The sequence below is a fragment of the Lissotriton vulgaris genome, chromosome 3_1 (genome assembly GCF_964263255.1).
Source record: "Lissotriton vulgaris chromosome 3_1, aLisVul1.2, whole genome shotgun sequence".
Taxonomy (NCBI): Eukaryota; Metazoa; Chordata; class Amphibia; order Caudata; family Salamandridae; genus Lissotriton; species Lissotriton vulgaris.
In genome coordinates, this window is record NC_141689.1 from 1933512853 (window position 1) to 1933536826 (window position 23974).

General features: G+C 42.3%; 1 protein-coding gene across 2 annotated transcripts in view; it reads left to right on the forward strand.

The window, feature by feature from the left end:
* Positions 1 to 23974, forward strand: part of ANXA10 (annexin A10) — a 479763-nt gene that overhangs the window by 312659 nt on the left and 143130 nt on the right. For both annotated transcript variants that reach the window (XM_086962400.1, XM_086962401.1), the window contains 5 exons: positions 11862 to 11952; positions 12357 to 12436; positions 16421 to 16474; positions 16585 to 16678; positions 17602 to 17697. In XM_086962400.1, coding sequence (XP_086818526.1) covers positions 11862 to 11952; positions 12357 to 12436; positions 16421 to 16474; positions 16585 to 16678; positions 17602 to 17697 — 415 coding nt within the window. The remainder of the gene's footprint in view (positions 1 to 11861; positions 11953 to 12356; positions 12437 to 16420; positions 16475 to 16584; positions 16679 to 17601; positions 17698 to 23974) is intronic.

Genomic DNA, 23974 nt, shown 5'->3' on the forward strand with positions numbered 1-23974 from the left:
CTAATCCAAAGTGGGGAAGAGGAGCAGGCCTCATTCATGGAGATATGGAGGAAGGACCTGCCAAATGAAGAGCTTGAAACCATTGGGCAAGTATCCATGTCTACACTATGGTCATGTGTAAATGCTGCTTCGTTAAAGAAGAATCATCTTTTTACAGTTCACAAGGCTTATTGGACCCCTCAGAGAATATCAAAAATGGAAAACCGAGAAATTAAGAAGTGCCCCAAATGTGGAGAAGACAGAGCAAATGAGGTTCACATGTTTTGGAGCTGCCCGGTAATACATACATAATGGAAGAATGTGGGTAAGACCATATCAAATATTATGGGGTTGGATATAAATGTATCAACTATGTCGGTAATGTTTGGGCTACCTCCAAGGGAGATGGATGGGCGGACATTAAATAAAAGCCACAAAGCCTTGGTTTTTTACTCTGATATTATTAGCCCCTAGGGAGCTCTGTATTATATGGATTCTGCCATGTTCACCCACAGAAGAAGAATGGATTTACTTCATTCAGAGGATATCCTCATTAGATCAATCTGGTAAATCCACTAAAAAATCAAAATACTGGGAAATTTGGGACAAATGGGCAGAGACGGGTGTAAGCCATATATAGTGATTTTTTATGAAATAAGCTTTTTTTCTTTTCATTTTTCATAATGATGATTTCTGGGTCCAATGATTAAAAAAATGCCCTAGACAAAGTCCCAGGACGGGACTGTTCTTTTCTTTCAGTAAAGAGAGATTATAGTGGTCTATTAAGATTTCAAGACTAAGGTTTGGAGACCATTTCAAGTATTAGAAGGTGCGGCTCTGGAGATGCGCGGCATCCCTCGCTCCTTTGGGAGTGTGACCAGGCCGGTAAAAAAATTTCCTTTCGGAAGCTTGGAAGGGTCAGAATAACCTCTTCTTGACTTCGGAGCGTATTTTGGTTAAATGAAGACAAAAAAAAAAGATGTGAAATTATAGGCAAATGTTAAAGAAAAATAATCTAAGTAGCCGATAAAATGGAGCAATACAGACCAAAACAGCACATTCTCTCAGTGTGCAATACGTACAAATTCCTACCACTAGCAGCTGAAGTTTTTTTGTGGACAAGATTGAGGGGATTTATACCTCTTTCAATGTTAAGCAGCCACCTGAGGATTTAAAACAGGAGTTTTTTAGTTCCAATCCAAACACACTGTTCCACCTTGATAGCTTCGGTCCATTTACTGAGCAAGAGGTGGAAAAAACCATCATGGAAGTTAAATCAGGATCCCCATTAGAACCATACCCTCATTATATTTTCTCTCGGATTGCCCCAATCATTTGCCCCCTTGTTACCCAAGTCCTTAATCAATCATTGTGTACTGCTGTACTTCCAGAGATCTATCTGGAAGTACAGCAGTACAGTAATTCCCTTGTTAAAAAAGGCAGGCACCGACATACATAAACCAGGGTACAACCGTCCCATATCTCAACTGCCCTATCTGCCAAAAGTAATGGTGAAACTAGTGAACCGACAGTTGACGCAGTATCTTGAAGCCAATGAACTTCTGGATATTTCACAGACAGGCTTCAGAAATAATAACAGTACTGCGACAACACTTCAAGCAATATTGGACAACATCAGATGTGTGGCAGATCAGGGCAAAGCTGTTGCACTGATACCATTGGACCTGTCCGCACCGTTCGATACTGTTTCACACAATCTTTTGCTAAAAACACTATTTACCAAGACGAAAAAATTCATAAGCTATGCAATGGCTCCATTAATTTCTGACCAACCGAACGCAAACCATACAGATGGGTACTTTCTCTTCCACTCCATATACCATTAAATATTATGTACCACAGGGTGCATCGCTGATCCCCACTCTTTTCAATATTTATGTGCCCTCTTTGGCAGAGATATGTGGAAAGTGGGGCATCAGTATATGCTCCTATGCAGCTGATACTTAGCTGATGGTTGCTTTAGATGAACAAGATGACACTAGGACCAGACTTACCAGCTGTCTTACAGAAACAGCAGCATGGATGTCGGACCACTGTCTGAAATTAAAAGCAGACAAGTTGGAAATTCTATTGTTTGTGGGTCATCACATTTGGAACACAACTTGGTGGCCCTCTACCTTGGGTAAACCTCCGGCTCCCAAACAGGTGGCAAAAAACTTGGGAATTCTCGTGGATAACATGCTCACCATGCAGAATCAAGGAAATGCACTCTGGGAAAAGTTTTGCTATCCTAAAAATGCTAAAGAGAACATTCCAGTGGATTTCGCTGGAGTGTAGAAAGACCCTGGTCCAGGCATTGCTTATTAGCAGGCTGGATTATTGGAATGCTCTTTTTGTCGGTATGGCGGACTACCTGTTTTCCCGACTCCAGTTAGTCCAGAATGTGGCTGCTAAAGCAGTATGCAATGTGAAGAAGTATAGCTCAGCCTCGGAATGCATAAATACCCTACACTGGCTCCCTATGAGACAGAGGGACATGTTCAAATTATTGTGTCATGCACATAAGGTCCTGCATCATGCCGCACCGAAAATTCTCCAAGGCAGAGTCAAGTTCTATCGGAATTTGCGATCATGCCATCAGGCAAGGGCAACCACTAAGTGTATTAAAAAGTCTAGACTAGGGGGCCGCTCTTTTTCATATTTGGCGGCAAAATCTTGGAACGAACTTCTATCTGAACTTCGACTTACCAATTGCCACCCGCTATTCAGGAAAAAGCTGAAACCACACCTATTTCCCAAAGCTTGATAAGTTATAGAATCCCCCTCACTACTGTATTTCTCACCTGTAAAGGGCTGTCCATCAGCGCCGTGATATCCATTCAGATGAATGTCTTGCTTTTTAAATAAATAAAATAAATAAGTATTCCGTCTCCTGAAGTACTTATTTTTGGGATATTTAAATAATTCGACACAAAGATTGCTGCAGACACTACTGCAGCTTTGCTTGTACACTATGTTGCAACATGGTTCCCTGGCAATAACACTTCATCAGCAACCCCAGTCAACTTCACATCTCCAATCCTAACACCTTAATGTGAATGAAAGTGAAGTTTTGTTCTTCTAGCACTCCAGTTTTATTACCATCCCCTTCCCTCAGTACCTTAATCCTCATTGTGAAACCCTTGAGATCTGTCTTTTATTCTACCCCCTCCTTGGAGCTCTGACCTACCACCACCAAATAACTCTTCAGACACCCTCGTGCTTGATCATTGACTAAAGGCTCGATCAAATGAATCTACTTAGCCTAATTTAAACAATGGAAATGTACGCAATTCTGTCCCCACTCTTGACCATGCATTCAACAACCCCTGGCATTTCAACTTGTCATGGCCTGTAGCAGGTAAATACTGGGCGCATATGGCTCTCTAAATAAGAGAGAGCAGGGTCCCTTGAAGTCAGTGCTTAGGGTACTCAGTCAGCAAAGGAAACTAGTGGGGCTCTCAGGGTTGATGTGGACGAGCAGTTCACAGTTTACCTCAGAGAGTTTGTGGGGTGTCGAAGTATAGTCACACATTACATATTAATTATATTTGCAGTCTGAGCCTAATTAGATCAAATTGAAAGTACACAAAACACAATACAGAATACAATACTGACTAATAGTATGGCTGTAATGATCCGGGTATCTCAGACAGAAAATGCCAGTCTGGACAGCAGTTAGAGAGCATGTAAACACAATACAGTACTAAAACCAGGACCACTGCCGAGCACAATGTAACTCTGGTGACCAGTTCTAAAGAGCACATCATGCTATTCATTTTAGACCTCAGATTTACACAGAATGAAAAAGGCATCGGAGATAGATTTGCCAGCATTAAGAAGTACTTTATTCGTTTCTTTTCAGCAAACAGAAGTCTATGCTAAGTTTGATTGAAAACACACAGGGTGAAGGGGGGAGATTGGAACCAGCAGTTTTCAAAACCATTATTCGAAATGTCAGTTCATCCCCACCATGCTATTTTTCTGCATCTTCCTTGTGTCTTGCAGAGGGTATGATCTACCACAATCACAAAGGTGATAACGTTTGGGTTTCAGCTAATTGTCGAAAATGAGCACAGGGCGCATAGTTTTCTTCTTTCAAAGGTGTTCGAGCATTGTTCACCACTAAATGACTGTTTCAGGAAGTAAGACAATTGTGTTCCGGATTATCCAAAGCCCACATAACCCAAGGTTTTAGGAAGCGCCCGCAGGCTCCAGAGGCTCCAAGAACAGCCAAATATTAAGACACATTTGTACAATAATAATTACATATTCTTTTCAGCTTGAGATGCCAGGCTATAGACGTGCTATCATGGCTGTTGTCTGGCATCTCAACTTCACTTTGTCCTATCTATTATTCAAGAAACATGCCCTACATGAGTCTCTCCTATTATAGCCTCACTCCCTGGGTCCTTTGGAATGAACTCCATGGCCGGGACGTTTATTATCGTCAGGGCCGGACTGGCCGTAGCGGGCACTGGGCAATCCCCCGGTGCGCCGCATGGGTGGGGGCCGTTTTTTTTGTTAAAGGGACGTTTTTGCAGTATAGCTGCAAAATCGTCCCTGTAACAAAATCTGCAGAAAACCGGCCCCGGCAAAGAGCTCGGAGCCGGCATCCCCAACCCCCGCGCGGGGGGGGGGGGCGGGGAGGAAGGGGTGAAGAGAGGGGGGGGGAATAGCGTGCCAAGCATTTTACAAGGGCCTGTTTTGGTTCCCAGTCCGGCCCTGATTATCGTGGATTTATGCCCTGCCGCTGCACAATGTTAGACCAAAGTAGTTGGTGGAGAGTTAGAACTTAACTGCTTTTCATAGCTTAGGAAGATCTGTTTTAAATTGTGGGAGATCTGGTGGGAACCTCATTATTTTATCTAGTTTACATAATTTCAACAATGTGTTTTGTTTTTCAATTGAACCGTGGAGACACAGCTAAAGTAACAATAAACAGTAAATTCAACACAATGAGTGAGTTTATTTTGTTTTTCTTCCATTTTGTTCCATTTTACTATAAGCTATAAACTTGCTTTATTGTTGATAACATGCCAAGTCAACAATGTCTGTACACTTGATAATGCAGAGACTTACAGAAAGCTATCTACTTAAAATTGCCTAAAATCCCTTAGAGATCTTCCACCAGGAAGAGTCGCGCTCAGTTTTTTTAAATGTTACCCAGCATTCAGTCACCAAGAGCTTTGGGCTTCAAAGTATGTAAAGTGAGGCAAAGCTCAGTTTGGGAAGATAGCAGACTGAGGACTGTCCCAAGAGAGTGTCAGCTGGGTCTAAATTATCCAGTCTCTTTGGCATACATGGCTCCACTCTTCCACGCTTAAGCTCACAACATTTTAGCAGCAACCCTTGAAAGGGCAATGATAAAAAGACATAAAACATCCTGACACTTTTGCTATTTAAATTTTAAGTGTGAAGTGGAGAGCAGTTATTTTGCTGGCTGCAGCTAGGCCAGGTTAGAAGTCTTATGCTCTAGATCGTTACATTTTAATCGACAACTTTCTCTTCTGATTTGCTAAAAACAAGAAGATTCTGTGACATGTGCCCATGCTCTTGAAGCACCACTTTTCCCTTTCTCAGTGGCCCCAGAGGGGGTGTTAAAGATGAGAAAATGAAAAGCGATTGTCGAGAAGGGCAGACATAGTGCATAAAGCATATTATTCACAATTTAAATCTTAACTAAATTCCAGGATTCTGGTGTATTTTAATCAAAGCATGCCAGAGGTCAAAGTTGAGGTGGGAGGACAGATCTATGTGCAGGTATCAGTAAAGAAATGGCAGGGCTGCTTTGAGGTATGCATAAAGTGACCAGGTGAGTTATGATAATGCTTAAAGCTACTCAAGGTTATTCCCCGCATAATTCCCAGAATAACTCAAACCCCAGTTTCTGATAACTCACTGACTTTTTTCAGAGGTCTTCTGTGGATAGTACAGATTCTCTCAGAGCTCTCCCCCCAATACTGCCGGGAGTCACTCAGAGGTCTAGTCTCAAGGGTTTGCAGACACACCCCGATGTTTCCTCCCAATAATACTCTGCTGCACTCCTTGTTAGCTCAAAACAGAGCTAGTACCAGGATTCACTATTAGCAGGGCATGTGGCCTAAGACACCCCCTCCAATGAAGAGAGACTGTGGCGAATCGAACGGAGTTTTCTGTCCTATGACTTCTTATTCTTACAAGCATGAAGGAAGCTGGGGAAACAACCTTGAAGAGAAAATTCTTAGTGAGCCTTGCTAGCCTGCTCTCTTGTCAGAGTTGCTGCTTTTGTATGTCACACGCAAAGAAAAAAAACGTCTGAATCAGATCTATCCCTTGCCACAAACATGTATTTTGAATAACCAATGTAGTTTGTGAGAGATACATACTCGAGCTTGTGTTGTCCATTAATTCTAATACAGTAGGTAACTTGTCAATTTCTCTGATAGACCTTCTTGTTGAAGAGCCTGCTTTTAAAAAGGGTTTCTCTGATTCCCTAACAGATTGTTAGATAAGTGATACTAATATGTTTATTTGTGTGGATCTTAAAAGTGCACTGAGATTGATAAACACTGTCGGACTTAAAGCTATGAATAGATTTCCCCATAGACAAAGCATGGGTAAAACCCTTAGTACATTAGGCTGTGTATATATTCCAGACTTCTTATTTACAATGGCCTAGACTATTCAAAAGACATAAATGGCTAGAAAGGAATCTTTGTTTAAACATTAACAAACCTGTTACATACATGAAACTGAAAATCTTTCAGATGTTGGAATTGCACTGGTGGAGAAGGAACTTTGATCCGTGCCCCAAGTTCGGATTTTTCTTTAAAAGTGTGGTAGAAATGTGCAAGTTGTTTATGGAAATGCTTACCTGGGGATGCTGCTTTCGAATGGGGCACGGTTCCACGAAAAGCTCTCAAACACAAATACTTCTAATGGACAAACAATGCATGCTTCATACTGGAGAAAGAATATAGGGCCAACATTTTAGGCATGCTCGTGCCTTGTTTGGCTGTTGTTGGCAAACAACACACTGAAAGGCTAGGATGTGAGGGTAAAGTTTAGAAATAATGTGGAGTCGTTGTTGGCGATTGTACTGAAAGAACCCGCCCAAATACAAAAGGATCTGTATAAAATAGCCATATGTAACAATCCGAGTGTGAGGAAAGGGTCGGCTAATAGGTTAGGAGGAAAATGAGCTCTTATTGAAAGTGAGGGATTGACCCTTGATGCCCTTGGTGCTATGTGCCATGTCAGAGTCATATGGTGTTCGATCTAGGTTGACTCCTATGGGGGATTGGTGTTTTGGACAAAGGGGTGGGGTATGGTATTTGACAATTTGTGCATGCTAAAAGTAATGAAAACACTGAAACCTAAACAGGATGAAGAGGTATTTTATTGTTGGTGTGTATTATGCATTGTGAATAGGATAGAAATGCCAACTGTGAACTTCTAATTGAGTTCCAATTACCTACATACTAGATAATTCGATATTTTCATTGCTTGCTGTACAGAGCATAACATGCCTCAACCTGCTTTAGCATTAGCTTTGAAAGGTTGTAAATCATCTGCAAGGTGTAAAATATTCATGGCAACTCAAGTCCTACACAAGGGGGAGTTTAACTCCAAAGGTTGGAGCTTGGTGACAGCTGCAATAAACTCTGGGGCATCTGTACAAACCGCTATCACCACGGGAATGTCACTTTTTGTGACGTTCCTGTGGTGATAGGGGCCTTGCTTTATGTACAAGGCAGCGTTGAGCCACTTTAAGCCACTTAACGTGGCTTAACGCTGCATTGTACATAAGGTACCCCTTCGCGCTGACTTAGGGTGAAAGGGGCGTGCAGTGGGTGTTGTGGTGGGCATTCTACCACAACACCCATGGCATTGGATGCTGCCCCGTATGTACAAGGTTGGCGTACATAGGAGGCAGCGCCAAAATTAAGACCAGGAAAATCCTTGTCTTAAGTTGGCGAAATGAGGAGAAATGAATTATTTCTCCTCGTTTTTGCTTTTTACATGTGTGCTGCCTTGAGCACCATACATGGAAAAAGCAAAATTCCATGGTTTGTTTATGTACAGGAATGTGTTCCGTCCTGTACATGAACAAACATTTTTTTTTAATGCCTTTTTGTAACTTTCATGTGTGCTGCACGAAGCAGCACACATGAAAGTTACAAAATGGCATTTTAGGATTGTTTATGTGCAGGAAGGGACACCTTCCTACACATACACAATCCTCCGCTGCACACAGACACCCTTGCACTCTGGTGCAAGGTTGCCTGCATTGGCGCTAAGTTGTTAAACTTAGCGCCATCGCAGGAGGAAACACAAGGCTGAACCACGTTCTTGTAAATATGGTGCAGCCTTGTGTTTCTGAAGTGGTGGAGCGTGTCGTTCAGCCAAGGAGGCTAACGACACGCTCCGTCACTTCATTGTACATACTTCCCTCTAATTCTAAAGGAAAAAATGTATCTTTGCCCTGACCATCTCCACTTGTGTTTCCTGTCATGGAACAAAGCACATCTAGGTAGAAACGAATGCTATGTTAAAAGTAAGTTGAAGGAAAATGGGTAAATAATATAGCATCTAAAGCAAGGATCTGCTATGTAATATCGAAAGTTTATTCATGTATTTTATAAGATGGAGTTTTTAAGATTGATCTGCTACATGTCTATTGATAGATAATGCACTTTATTTGTATGAGCCCATGTTTGCTTCTATATATATATATACAACTGTTAGTATTTGTAATATAAGGAGCTTGAAGCTAAGGCAGAATGCTCCTTGATTATGAATGTTGTATAGCCTATTTGCACATTTTGTAAAATGTTATGGTAGAGTTTTGTAAGCTTATTGATGGTGGCGTCTTTTTGTACTATGTAGGGAGGATAGTTATGATGTTTTTAAAAAAAGGTTTACATCTATTAGCTAATTTATGTGTTCCTCTGTGTGATAACAGAGTTTAGATCTTACTGTTGGGTTAAAATACACATGTTTACTCTCTAAAATGTGTGCCGGGAAAGCAGCTCCTGTCATTGGTACCTCTGTCGTAGGCAGATAAAAAACACTAGACCTGGTGAAATGGATCTCCCTTTGGAGATATTTTAGTGTAATGAGTTTTCCAACCCATTGCACCAAGTCAGTTTTTGATGCAGATATACAGGCCAGCGCAGATTCTGTGAGAAGCATACAGGTATGTGACATCAAACTGCAACAGGGTCCACACTGTTCCTCATGCTCTTAGCTTGTTTGTAGATCCCCCCACATTGGATCACTGGGAATACCCTGTTATTGCTGGATGTGCCCTGAGGGATACAACAAGAACTCTCTAAACTAATGAGGTGTTTCTATGTTTGAGAGCAGAGCTAAATAATACATGGTTTACTTTATATCTTCCTGCATTGTAAATCTGATTAAGATTACCATATTGTACCAGTGCCTCTTTCGTTTCTATTCGGTTGAACATTATTTTTGACTGTGGTTTTATAAGCATGTGAGAAACACATTGTTGTTTTTATTCGGAATGGCAAACCAAGCAGAGTTACCTTGAGCAGAGTTAGCAGGGGTCTCGCCTTTCAGAAATAACAGTCCTTCAATACTCCCGTTGCATTAAGGAAATTATAGGTTCCTTATTTGTATATGGGTTTTGGTCAATCCATTACAAACATGAGTGAGTGAGTGACCCCATCAAATTTAAAACCATGTAAAATGTGGCCACTGATTCTGTAAAATGCCTACAGGTAATGTCATTGTGCATTTATCGGAAATCCCAGCATGACATTAAAGAATAGGGAATTATACCATTGGGAAAAGCTGATGTGTTCTATGGATGGGTTATGAGCCCTTGCAGGTATCACATACTTAACTGATTTTGTTCGTGAATCTGTCATCCTACAGTTTGGAGGCCTCCTTAAAAAAAGTATAGATCCACCCGTAGACTCACTATATAAGAGAACTTTAAATAAAGAAAATGTCTCGTTTAAATTATCATTTTGAGGGACACCACCCACATTCTTATCTGTTTATATAACAAATATTATATAAATGTTGAAATGATGAGTATGGTCAATTCGGTGTGTGTGAAGGAAAGTGTCTAGTTTGGAGATGATTACAGTGAATAGTAAACATTTATGGAGGCACACACACACTCACCAATAATAACCTGTGGCCTAAAATGCTGCAAAGAATGTGGCATGAGTGTACCTACTTTTGAACTCGCTGTCAGAGGTGTTTGGGGACCTGGGGCTAGATGTACTGGGGTTGTTCACAGTGGCGAACTTTTGGGGGTTACTCAAAAAGAACTGAGACATGAGCAAAGCATTGCTTTGGATCCAACCCTAGCACCTAGAGTTGCAATGGTGTGCCTTCGCTGAAGGCCAACCTTTGGAAAATTGAATAAAGCACTTTTTTGAGTGGCAAAATGAAATTAAATGGTGTTTGGCCTTGGAACATAACTACCATTTATGAAAAGATTTGGTTGAGTAGTTTAATAAACTCATGCTGAGAACTCCATTTGATCCCAATTGTTTATTTCAATCTTCATAAGCAAAGGAGTTGTGAATAGGTTGATGTTTTAAAACCGAACTCATGCTTCTTGGCAACTCTCCCGCCTTCAACCCTGCACTGCTATTGCCTCCCTGTCTCGGTCCTGCACCAGACTCTAAAGACCAGATCAAGAGCCTCGGAGTGTGGCTTGACCGCTCCCTTAGATTTAACAATCAGGGTGCTAAGCTCTCAGCTACCTAATCCGGCCTGCTGAGGATGCTCCGCAAGATCCTCCCCCTTCTCCTATTCCAGGCGAGAAGGATTCTGATCCAAGCCCTCATCCTTTCCTGCATGGATTATGGAAACGCTCTTCCTCTGGGAGCCCCTCTGTCCACCATCTACAAGCTCCAGATCATCCAAAATTGTGCTGCCCGTCAGCTCCTCCAGATCCCTCGCAGGCAATCTGCTAAACCAGCACTAAGAAACCTTCACTGGCTCCCTATCTGGGCACGGATCCCGTTCACAGACATGTGCCTGGCACACAAGGCCTTCTGGAAGTGTGGCCCAGCTATCTCCTATTCCCTGGTCACACCTTATCATCCGACCAGGAACCTCCACTCCAGCCTCTCCTTCTCTGCCGCTACGCATAGAATACGGAGAGCCAGATGGGGCGGTCACTCCTTCTCTTTCAATGCCGCCAACTCCTGGAATTCGCTCCCTCTCCATCTGCGGAAGGAGCCCAACCTGTTAGCGTTTCGGAAAGACCTTAAATCTCATCTTTTGAACACCTCCTTTTAACACTTGCTCCTGGTCCGCTTGATCCGTCCTCAGCATTAGGAGGCCTCAGGGTAGCCATGCGCTACACAAATTGCACTTCATTCATTCATTTGGTTGGATGTGTTGTATTCTTTCCCGCCCTTTGATTCCTAAAAAAACATAACATCTCAGATTTTGTGCAGCACTCTTCTGTGTAGTCTGTTTCACCGGATCTTGTGTGCCACTTAGTCACTGTCATGGTCTAAATGTTGTTCTTGAAATAAAAATATGCCCATGTGACTCATCATTATCAGTGACAGCAGCTATGTTATATACAATGGCTATCTATCTGGGACCTTCAGTTGCACAATCTTAATACTATCACCCAAATTTAATTCCAGGCCTCGGAAATGAGTTCAGAGCAGGTCCGAGTCTCACACCTGCTCAAATTAAGCCCTGCAATAAACTACGAAAGTTTTATTAAGTAAAGACCAGTTACAATGTTGCAAAGTCCTGATAAGGTGAGAAGGGTTGAGTGAAAGATGACATGCAATAGCTTCTTCCTACAGAACATATTTTAGACGCGTTGTATGTTCTTCTAACTCTACAGATGAATCCTAAAGGCATTTTTGTGTTGTTTTTTGTGTTTCTAGGGTCTGGGAACCGAGGAAAACTGCCTGATTGATATCCTTGCCTCAAGAACAAACGGGGAGATAATTCAAATCAAAGAATTCTACGCACTGCGTAACTACCAGCTTATGTGATACGTCATCAAAAGATAGACATCCCAAACCCGCTTCTTCACGGTCTACGGGAATTTGTGAATTTGTTTGCACTTCCGCTTTCCTCTGTCACACGACTGCTCCCTTTACCCTCCCTCGCGCCCTTTGTCCTACCTATCAATTGTTGCCTTTTAATTCAATGCCGCCCAGATAACTCTCATGCACTGTGTCATTCTATGGCGTTCTCTTTGACTGCTGTTACAGTGTAAAGATGTGCGCATGTGGCACCGCAGCATGAAAATGTATCCTGTTTTACCACTTGGGGTCCATTGTAATTAATTTACAGTTTGGCTAGAATTTTAGTTGCTTTTCTCTTCAGAACGAGTGAAAATCTCTATAGAAAATGTCAATTCTTTTTCCCAACAGAATACAACAGTGACCTACAGGGTGACATTTCTTCCGAGACGTCCGGTCATTTCAGAGACGCGCTCATGAACCTTGCGCAGGTACAGTCAACACGTCATGTGTTTATAAACCTGAGCCGTTTTGTTTACTAGCTCTAAAATCATGCTAGCGAAAATTCCAAGAGTCAACAGCATCAAATTAAACAAGTATTGGCAAAGGTATTAGTTCGGGTGCTTCCATCCATTCAAACACTCCTCCATCAGCCTAGGCCTTGGGTTCTCAAACTGTCCGGCGTGGCTCCCTGGGGAGCTGTCAAACCTAGCCAAGGAAGCTGCGCACCAAGCACTTTAATGCATTTAATGTTGAAGGGTCTGTTGGCTTCAGTTAAACTAATTAGACTTAAACGCATGATGTCAACGATTTGTAAGTGACATGCCTAAATCTGTAAACTAGCGCTTAATTAATGGCATTTCTATGGAGATGATCTCCATATTTTACTGGCTCCCCACGTTCCAACACTCTCAAAGTAAGCAAAAGATGCCTGATTACACCAATGCAAGTTATCAGGAAAATACAGTTGTCCTGTCTATTAAACACACTATTATTAAGTACTGACATTTGTACTTGAATTATAGGTACTTCCAGTACACGTTTCTTTCAGTAAACTCACATTCCCAGACAGGCCTGCTCTCTCAATGAGCACAGGGAAGTAAAACACTATATACAGCATAATGCCAACATTTGAAAGCAAGAAAGAGGGACGTTAAAAAAATAAAATCAGAGGAATTAATTTTACTTACAATGATTTGGAGGTTATTTCAGGGGGGAGACAGCAAACATAAAGCTGTATGTGGTTTAAAAAAATCGAGAGTCACCCTGCCGAGACAGGTGTGTTGGCACGTATGACATGCGTAGAAATGGAAGGGCATGCAAATATTTGTTGAGCGCAGAAACACTTTGGCAATGGGGCCTACATGCATAGGGGTGCTATCGAGCACTGTAAGTGGGATAAAGAGGTTTTAGACGGTACTCTAAAAAAGGCATGAGCAAAGAAGTGTAACTCGGAATATTTTATTAGAGGTGCCGCCTTAGTAATACTAAACACCCTGTATATATGATTATAATACCTCATCAGCTTCAACCCAATTATTTTCAGGGATAAAAATGCAAGTACTCCTGAGGCCAGGCTTACATCCACCCCACTTTCCCAAAAAAGTAACAGCGGGGAGCCACGTGTAGTGGCCAATGGGTCAAGGGAGCTGCGGGTCGAAAAAGTTTGGAAACCACTGGCCTAAGCCCTCAATCACTTATCATCCATGCACCTACTCAATAACCCTTGCAGTCATGCATCTATGCATCTATCCATTCGCCCATTGCGTCATTCTAGCATTCCTACACTCGCCTATCCACAATACCACACACACAACAGAGACACTTTCCTTGATATCAGACACACAATAAAGAGAGATTGTCATTAATCAGCTAGACCAGTTTCCTTTATCCCTACTTTGTGAAGGGGGTGTGAGAGTGCATGAGGTAGTGTGTGACTGCTAGCTTGCGAATGGTGTGAGCGTGCTGCCACTAGATACTGTCTAGTATTCTATGAGGATTGTGAGAGTGGTTGTTGTTGTATATAACTCCTAGACTGTGAGGGATGTGAGACTGATATTAGGGCGTGAGACTACTACTCAGTGAGAGATGTGAGACTGCTGTCAGTATTGTGTGTGACTACTTATTTGCAAGGTGCCTGAAAGTGCTGATAGTAGTGTGGAGACTGCTAGTGTGTCATGGTTGTCAGAGTGCTGTCAGTATTGTCAGTCTGCTACTCTTTTATGGATGGATGTGAATGCATTGATGTCTCTGGGGTGGAGGTTTAAGGGTTCTTCCCTTAGTATGTGACTGTTACTCAGATGGGTACGGGCGTGCTGTTAGTAGTATGAGACTGCTAATATGTGAGTAGTGTGAGAATGCTTTAGTTTTTGTATGACTGATGATCCTTGATAGATGTGAGAAATCTGTCGGTATTAAGGGTGTTTTGCTTTTCCACCATAAGAGCTTTAACCCGTTCCCCATGGGGCTAATTCCCCCGTGGACACTTAGTCATGGGACTGTACCATGTAGGTGTAGTGATTCTGTAAAGAAATAATCAAAGAGAGAGAGAGGAAATAGGAGCGGTTGGTTCCTTTCCCCTGAGTAAATATCCACAATCAAAAAGAACAGGCTCTTAGAAATATTAATTATGCATCACAAAGAGTTTGTGCAAGAAACCAATAGGTTTTTTAGAAGAAACCTAATTTGCTGCATTTTGCCTCACATTTGAAAAGTCAGTAAAGGAGGCGCCTAGCATTTAATGGCCCTAACCAGATCATGGGACATATTTTGCATGCACGAGAACACTTGAGCAGTGCATGCCATGTTAAATGGTGCATATAACATTGCACGGTTTTTCAGTACTGCATCCGAATTGTTTTGTCTCATCTACAGTTAATTTTACCTGTTTTTACTTTTCATGTAAACGAGTTAGCTGAAAATCGTAAGTTAGCTTGTCACTAGGAGAGAAGGAATTTTTCTCTTACATTGTGCTCAACTTAGTGTGTGTACACTTACTGTAGACTGAGCAAATTGTTTAGTTGATTCACCCTTGTTTGGTCCTGCCGAAAGCAACTTAACTACTCATTTTTGGCTGAAAATGGTAGACCACCTACAGGATATAAGAGACCAGTCAAATCTCTTTAATATCCGTATCTTTTTCTTTTTAATCCTATCACAGGGCCCCATTATTAAAACATTCCTGTGGAGGAAGAGGACCTGTATAGTTTTAACTTCACCGCTATCACTTTGCATAAATTCATGAAAATACCTGCTCTGCTGCAATCAGGCGTCGTAGCACACCCAGGATACACTCTGCATTCTGAGTGGAAACCCTATGATGAAGCATGCCAACAACTAGGTTGGTGGGTGATAGTTTTTTTGGTGAGGGTTCTTCTAAAAAAAACTATTGGTTTCTTGCACAAACTCTTTTTGATGCATAATGAATATTTCTAAGAGCTTGTTCTATTTGATTGTGGATGTGGTGATTCTGTAAAGACATTTTTGCCAGAGGTACATACCAGCTATTTGAAGTTGATTTACATATTACCTTATCATACTCACATGGAAACGAAATTGATATAGACTAACGTGCCTTTTGGAATAAAGAGGAAGCCCAGTCTAAGATTTACTTACGGGAGGTGGTCTAGGTTAGAAACAAAGGGCTCTGCAAAGCAAATAATAATACTTGAGAAGCCATTGATTTTACTTTAAAAAAATGTACATTCATTTACACAACTACACATGTCATTATAAATATACACAATGAAAACCAAACCTCTCTAGCCCACCCGAATAAGAGTTTTATGCAAGAAGGTCTCTCAGTCTTAAACAATCTAAAGCTTCTTTTTAAAATTGTTGTGGAGTTTACAATGTAAACCCTCTCCATATTGTATTATCACATCGTTCACAGTTTTTAAAAAAACTCCCTCTTCTACTTTTCGGATAGTTCATAATAAAAAAAACATTCTTCCCGTGTTTTTCATGAGGTTACACTCCTTGCTAATGTATTTGAGAAGAGGTTTTTGTTGATAATTTCTCTATCAGTTTTGAGAAAAGATATTACTTCGTAGGCCGGCTAACACAATTGCTTTTCCAATCGAACGCCCATAAATATCAATTCATGGACAGAGCTATAGGTCCTCTCTCTGTCTGTTTTTAAAATATTTTTGAAGATTATATGATTACTGATAGACAGCAAAAGCTGTCTTAACCAGACCGATATATATACATAAATATTCAAAATAAGTAGGATTGAAACATCCTATTTTTGGATAATTTATTTTCAAAACAAAGAATATTAATTTTCCTTTGCAAATAATTTGCATCACATGCCTCCTGTATCAATCTGACACCAAAACATATTTTAAATATGATTAATGGAGAGAACTAGTTGATTTTAAATGAAAAATTAGATATGGAAGACTGGAGGTTTATTTTGTTTTTGCATCAGTAATGAAAATCGATGATGTTGTTGTTGTGTCTTTCTTGTGCAGGAAGTCAGGGAGGAGGGCTACAGCGACCCTGGCATGGCGGCTCAGGATGCAGCAGTAAGTCTCCCAAGCTTCACTCATTATCAGAGCACGGATCGATATTTATTTTGAAGGCCTGTCTTTAACAGAAGGCATATTTGATCACTTCTGCTCTTCTGATGCCTCAGGTGCTGTGGGATGCCTGCCAGAGAAGAACAGGAGAGCACAAAAACATGCTGCAGATGATCCTCTGCAACAAGAGCTCCCAGCAGCTGTGGATGGGTAAGTCCTGCTTAAAAACTGCAAAGACAGTCTATCGTAGTACAATCATGGATGAAAAAGAAGCTCGAAATGAAAAACATAGGGGCATATTATCAAGGGGCTTTATCTCCGCTTTTTTGGCTTTAAAAGCCAAGAAAGCGGAGATAAAATTATCTCCCTATTACCTAGCTGCCGCTAACACCAGTTAGCGACAGCTAGTAGGAGATAGCGACCATCTTGGGCTCCACTTTGCATGTCAGTGATATTTATCACTAATGAGATGCAAAGTGGGCGTGCCAAGATGTTAGAGACTGAAAACAGTCGCTAACATCGCTATCTCCTATTACCAACTTTTGGAGATATTCGCGCTAAGCGGGAATATCTCCAAAAGCTAACACCTGCCCTGAGCAGTTCTTAGCCATGTTATCCAATGGGAGGTGGATAACATGGCTAAGAGCATTAGCTCGCTAATGCATGAATATCTCTGACTTTTCAGCGATATTCATGCTTTGCGGCGATTTTTACCGCATTTGCGTTAAACCTTGGTAATACCAAGGTTTATTTGAGGTAACATTCGCCGCAGCGCTGCTGTAAATTTTTGTCTCTAACCAAGCAATAGCGATAATTATCGCTATTGCTTGGTAATATGCCCCAAAATGTGTTAACAAGCAAGGATTTCACCACTCATGATTTTAATTCCACCGAAGTGCTGTCTCCTTGAAAGTTTTAGCAACCGCCAGACTCTAGAATCAATGTTGCAATGTAAGGATCTTCAAACAGGACGTAAATAATGCAGAGCTATAATGGCGGTTGAAGTTGTTGGGAGATGAAAGCTTCGCTCGGGGAATATATAACGCTTACGAAGCACGAGATTGCGGCCAAAAGAGAGCCATTATCCCTGGCAGTACTAATGTGCACTAATCACACATTCTGCGTCTTTGAAGTGTTTCAGGAATTTCAGAACATCTCCGGGCAAGACCTAGTGAACGCCATGAGCGAATGCTACGACGGGTACTTTCAACAGCTCATGGTCGCAATAGGTAAATGAATACTTGTGATCAGTGTGTATATTTTATGTACGTATTAAACTATTATGACACATTTAAAGTTGCTTTAGGACACAATTATTGTTATACCATTGCTTTCTTCTATTCTATTTGTAATGTGTGTAATTTGTATGTAAATCTAGAAAATATTGAAGCTTTTTACAAGTACTGATTTATTAAGAGCGTTTAAATGAATGCAGAGGAAGTTAAATCAGGGAGGACCAGGAATGTAATTTTGGGGATCGCAATTGCTTGCAGAATTGGGGTTCCTTAACGCCACATTGCTCCCGCAACTATAGCCAGGACCACAGACATCATACATCAGGGGAGGACCAAATGTATGCGGCAGCGCTGGGATGCCTGGCTTCACCTTGGGGGTGTCCAGGAGTGGACATTTCACAGGGAAATCCAGGAAGAGTTCCTCAGCGGTATGCGTACAGCGCCAGGATACCCCATCTGGGGTATAAGTGTGCTTTATAAGTACAAATTCATTTAATTTACTTTCATTCAGCAAAAAAAAGCCCAATTGTGCGGTGTAAAGCACCACATTTTGTGATAGTATTACTTCTCTATGTTGTACACTTCTTATCACTGTCAGGGAATAGGTTTCACCTCTTTAGTACCATTAGAACACCCAAATGAAACAATAAGCATCAGGAAAGTGACCAGTCAACTTTTAGAACGGCGTTTCAATGTGTGGCAACACGTTTTGCAATTTTTTGTGTACATTTTGATCCGTTTGAGCTAGAAACTATTTATTTTTTGCTTAACATCTGCAGACACTGCAACAGATCATAGATAAGGTGGCAAATGCAGAAAACGCAGTGGCAGTAAAGTCACATAACTCTAGTGGCTTTGCCAACAGCTTTCAAATGAGCCATCTCTTGTTGCATCAACTAGAATAACATACGGTCCCTTTGATTCTCCCCCTGCCCTCATTTCGAAATCCAGCATTAGACATTCTATTGCTCAGCAAATGACGGCAGGGGTGTCAATTAGGAGTGACCCAGTTGCTCCTATATTAATCCTTGAGACTCTTCTGCGCGTCTTTTATGTTCCTTGGTGGAACTTTGAGGTTACACAGTAATTATACACTTACTCTACGCTTTTTTATAAGGCTTCTCTTTCTGGGGTGAATATTGGACATTACAACACATGCCATTACCATGCGCGTCTTTAACACACATGTAATACAAGAAAGTGACCTTTACAACACTATAAAAGTTGAACGTAGGAGCTATTGTGTCACTTCTAAGTGACACCCCTGACTCCCCTGTGCTGAGCAACACAATGTCCAATGTTTGATTCCAGAATGAAGGCAGGGATATATATATCACTGTGTGATGAAGGCAGGATTTGCCGAAACGCTTTCCCCCGTGTTGGTGTCCGGTTTCATTGTGAGTAGTTGGATGTGGTGTTTATATATATATATATATATATATATATATATATATATATATATATATATATATATATATATATATATATATATATATATATATATATATATATATATATATATATATATATATATATATATTCACGAAAACTCCACAACCCCTCCGGTAAGCAGTTTTGCAACACCAGCGAGAAAGGAGACGGACCACAGGATCAGGTGCGATAATTTATTTAGCACAGAGAAGAACAGCCACCGGATCTAAATTACTTCCTGTCCGTTACATCTCCAACCTGAACGTATGTCTCCTAATCACTCACCGCACATCGGGAATCATCCAACCGTAGGTCCTCCGACCCGCCCAGTCTCACGATTCCTTCGTCGGCTTCGGCGATATGCTGACAAGTCAGAGGGCAGCCACTTTAATTTTCCACCACGGAACACAGGAAGGAGGTTTGATGGCGGCTGTCGACTTTTCAGCGAGGGTGTCCGTATAGCGAAGCAAACCAACTTTCGCTGCAATATTCACGAAAACTCAACAACACCTCCAGTAAGCAGTTCTGCAACATCAGCGAGAAAGGAGACGGACCACAGGATCAGGTGCGATAATTTATTTATATATATATATTTTCACAGAAAAACCATAGGTTTCAGGGGCGTTATAGTTAGCTGGACATTTCACTCGTACAAAACCATTGAAATTCCCCCGTTATAGTTAGTTCAGCTAACTATAACTTGCGCCCCCGCAATGCACTGCTTATGACGTCACATATTACATCACTCAACTTTTTCAGATGGGTACTGGTGGTATCTGACTCTAACTAAACAGTCCTAGAGCCAGTGCTATGTTAAAACACACTTAGAATACAGTTAAAACACCTACATACACAAGGGAACATTGTGCTTTGGGGTACCCCTGTTATTAAAATGGCCTCCTCTGTAAGACCCTAGTATATAATAGGGCAGGGTGTGTTTGCACACGTGTGAACTCAGGCCCGCCCGCTCCCTTCACCACTGTGCAAATGGGCCCGTGACATTTTTTAAGTTGGGGTTTTAACTTCCCTTGAATCCTGAGGGTCCCTGGGGTGCAACTAGCCCACCAGCCACCTCCACTAGGCGCCACAGAGATGTGTAAAAAGGGGCATGGCCTCAGAACACCTCTCTGCAACGCAGCACCCTGGTGCATAGTGGAGGTTCCTGGTGAGCTAGTTGGCCCCCAGGGACCCCCAGTATTCAAGAGGAATTTGTTCCCCATCTGCAAACGTGCCAGGGGACCCATTTGCAGAGTGATGAAAGGAGGGGACATGGCCTTCGGCGCGATGCCGGTCTCTTATTTTTTAAGAAGGTGGGCTGTGTAGCCCCCCTTCTTTTTCTTTTGCTTTGGCCCTGGGGACCCCATCCCCCAGGGCCTGCCCCCTAATTTAAAAAAAGAAAAAAATGTGGAAGGGGGCCACGTGGCCCCCCTCCCGAGGCCTTAATTGGCCCCGGGGACCCCATCCCCCGGGCATGGCCTTTTTCTTTTTTCTTTTTTAAACTTTTGGAGAGGGGCATCGTGGCCCCACTCCCGGCCCACTTATGGCCCTGGGAACCCTATTCCCCGGGATCGGCCTCTCTATTTTATTAAATTTTTATTTTTTTTATCGTTTGGGGAGGGGGGCAGCGTGGCCCCCCTCCCTGGCCACTTGTAGCCCCATCCAACCCTCGAGGCTGGCCCTCTCTGTTGGGGACCTTGGAGGGGTCCCCAATACCCGCATGGTCCCGCCGGGTCCCCGCGTCCTTTGGGAGCGGGCATTGCTTTTCCACACGGGGAGCTGCTAAGATGCAGCTCCCTGTGTGGAAAAGCAATTTGGTTTGAATTTTGAAAGAGAGAGCAGGTTTACCTGCTCTCTCTTTCAAAATTCAAACCAAGTTTGCAAGTTTGCTATGGCAGGGCGGGAGCCGATAGGCTCCCGCCCTGCCATAGCAAACTGCAGTGCCCTGGGAGTGGGTACCCCGGGACACTGCAGGAGCTGGCCCAGGGGTGGCGGTCCCCAGGTCCATCAATGGCTCCAGGAGGGGGGCTGCGTGTCCCCCTTTACTCACATTTTCAAAGCTGGGGGGGTGGCAGCCCCTTTGGCATGCGGGAGGGCTTGAGCCCCCCACGCAGGGTATTTTTTTGAGGAAAAAAGCCCCGGGGGTGGCTGTCCCCGGGGCTGCAGGGGGGCAGTGTGCCCTCCCGCAATCAAAATTAAATCGAGCCCTGGGGGTGGCGGTCCCTTGGGCTTTGGGGTGTGTTAGAGCCCCCCTAACATTTGAATTACAAGCCCCTGGGGATGGCGGTCCCCGGGCCTGCAGAGGGGCCATGTGCCCCCCACAACTATAAATGCTTTTCCCCGGAGTGGCGTTCCCCGGGGCAGTGTGGGGTGGGATTGGGCCGCCCCACACTTTTTTTTACCATGCCCCCGGGGGCTAATTAACGCGCATTTTGCTGATTTAAAAAAAATAATAAATTTGAGGGGTCTTGGGGGTCCTTGTGGGACCACCTGAGCAGGCCTAGGGGGCATGGTGTTTCTACCCTTCCCCCTTTTTACGTTCTGTGTGTTTTTTTCTCTGTTTTCCTGTGCCTCGGTTCTACCAAGGCACAGATGGCAGCCAACACTTCATGGTTTGGAGTGTTGACAGCCAATTAACATACAGCTCGTGCTGGGCAGGGTGCGCTTAGGGCGCATAACAAATAATTCACAATTTATTATATACCAATTTTTTTTTTTATAGTGCCCTGAATGGGCTATTGGCAGGATCGATGTGTCTTGGTCTGTTAGCCTATTAACATCTCCGGATGACCACAATTATTAAGCCCTGAATAGACAATCACTCTGAGTTTAATATGGGGTATATCCCTTACTCTTCAGGGGTTGTGCTCCTATATGCTTGACCTTTGCTCACGTCTATTTTGTCTGTCTGTATTTTCCAAACTAATTCAGTAAAAAGGGAACCCAAAATCAAACTGGAATTCTATCTTCTCAGGGATTTATCATTTCCCAAATGAACCTCATTGTGGTGTTCCTACATACTTTTAATCAATGTGAACCCAGAGCCCTTCTTCATTGTTCAGGCCTAGTGGGGCCTTGGTCTGCAGCTCAACAATATATCGTGAATCCAACTTCCTGAGTTTTCTAGTTCTGTTTCCTCCCCTTTCACTCTTAGGGCCTGATCCAGGCAGAAAAACTTCAACAAATTTGCATTAGAGTTATGTTTATCCTCAAAATGCAGCGCTCCCGGGTACGTTGCATCATGATTTTTTATTGCACTAATGTGCTCAAGAATCTTTTTCTATGTTGGATGAATAGTACTCCAAACGTAATTTCTATTACATGGACATATTAGACAATACACCCTGTAATCAGAATTACAATTCATAAGTTTTCCAATTTTCCGCTTTGTTCTCCTACCCGGTACGATAAACTATTTACTTTCTGGCACTTTCTGCATGCTTTGCAGCTCATACAGGGATATAATCCTGTTATCTGGCCCTTCTTTTTGGGTCTCGTCATGAAATGGCTCCTAACTAGTTGATCTTTTAACGCCGGGCCTCTTCTATATGTGATCAGGGGACTGTGTGGAACTATTGGTCCGATAATGTTTTCAGCTTTTAAAGCCCTCCAATTTTTTCTAAATATTCGAAGAATCTCAGTGGAACTGGTCATGTACTCTGTTATCATTCTGACCATTCCTTTGGATTCTAAAGTGGAGCCTTGTGTCTTCCTTTTCATTTTTTAGCATTTACCAGAGTCTCCTTTCTATATCCTCGAATCCCAAACCTGTGTAATGTATCTTTGCTTTCTTTTTGAAAATCCTCATCTAGTGAACAGTTTTGCTGTAACCTCACTACTTCTCCATAGCGAACACCATTTATGACGCTCTTAGGATGAAAACTGTCTGCGTGCAATGTGCTGTTCCCAGCTCTGAGTTTTCTATAGAGAGTTGTTTCAATCTTATTGTCCTTTATTTATACCATTAGATCCAAATCGGGCACATATGTCCTGATCATATACTCTGTGAATTTCAAATGTACGTTGTTATTGTTTAATGCTGTCACATATTCCATTGCCTCTTCTACTGACCCTCTCCATACAATGAGGAGGTTGTCGATATACCGAGACCATAGAACGACTTTCTCAAGCCATACTTCGTTGTCTCCTGCCCAGGCCACGTGCTTCTCCCACCAGCCTACGAAAAAGTTTGCATAGCTGGGAGTGAAGCACATGCCCATCGCAATACCCTGCTGTTGGTGAAACAATTCCCCTGCAAATAGAAAGATGTTATTTTAGAGACAGTGTGGTATTAGTTCCATCAACATCACATTATGCTCACAATACTTTAAATTTCTCTTTTCTAAAAAGAAATGTGTTGCTTCCAGTCCCTTCTGATGTTGGATTCTTGTGTAGAGGCTGGTTATATACAAAGTCACCAACAGCATGTCTGGTTCCCATTCAATGTTGGCAATGATGCATAGAAAGTCCTTTGTATCTTTCACGTAAGAGCTTAGATCCATTACTAATGGTTTAAAAAAACAGTCAATGTAGATTGAGGCGTTCTCTAACAGGCTATTTTTGGAGGATACTATTGGTCTACCCATGGGGGGCGAGGGGGGTCTGGTTGCGCTCTTATGTACTTTGGTAAGATGGTAAAATGTAGGCAGTTCCGGTGTCTCACAATATATGAATTTAAAATCTGCTTCTCCCAGTATCCCTTTCCCCCTCCATTTATTTGTTAGTTCATGAAAATCCTGCATACTTTTCTCATACTCCAGTCGTGTTGTCACTTTGTAACAATCTTTATCCGAGAGTTGTCTCCTGGCTTCGTTGAGATAAGTTATCTTGTCCATTATCACAA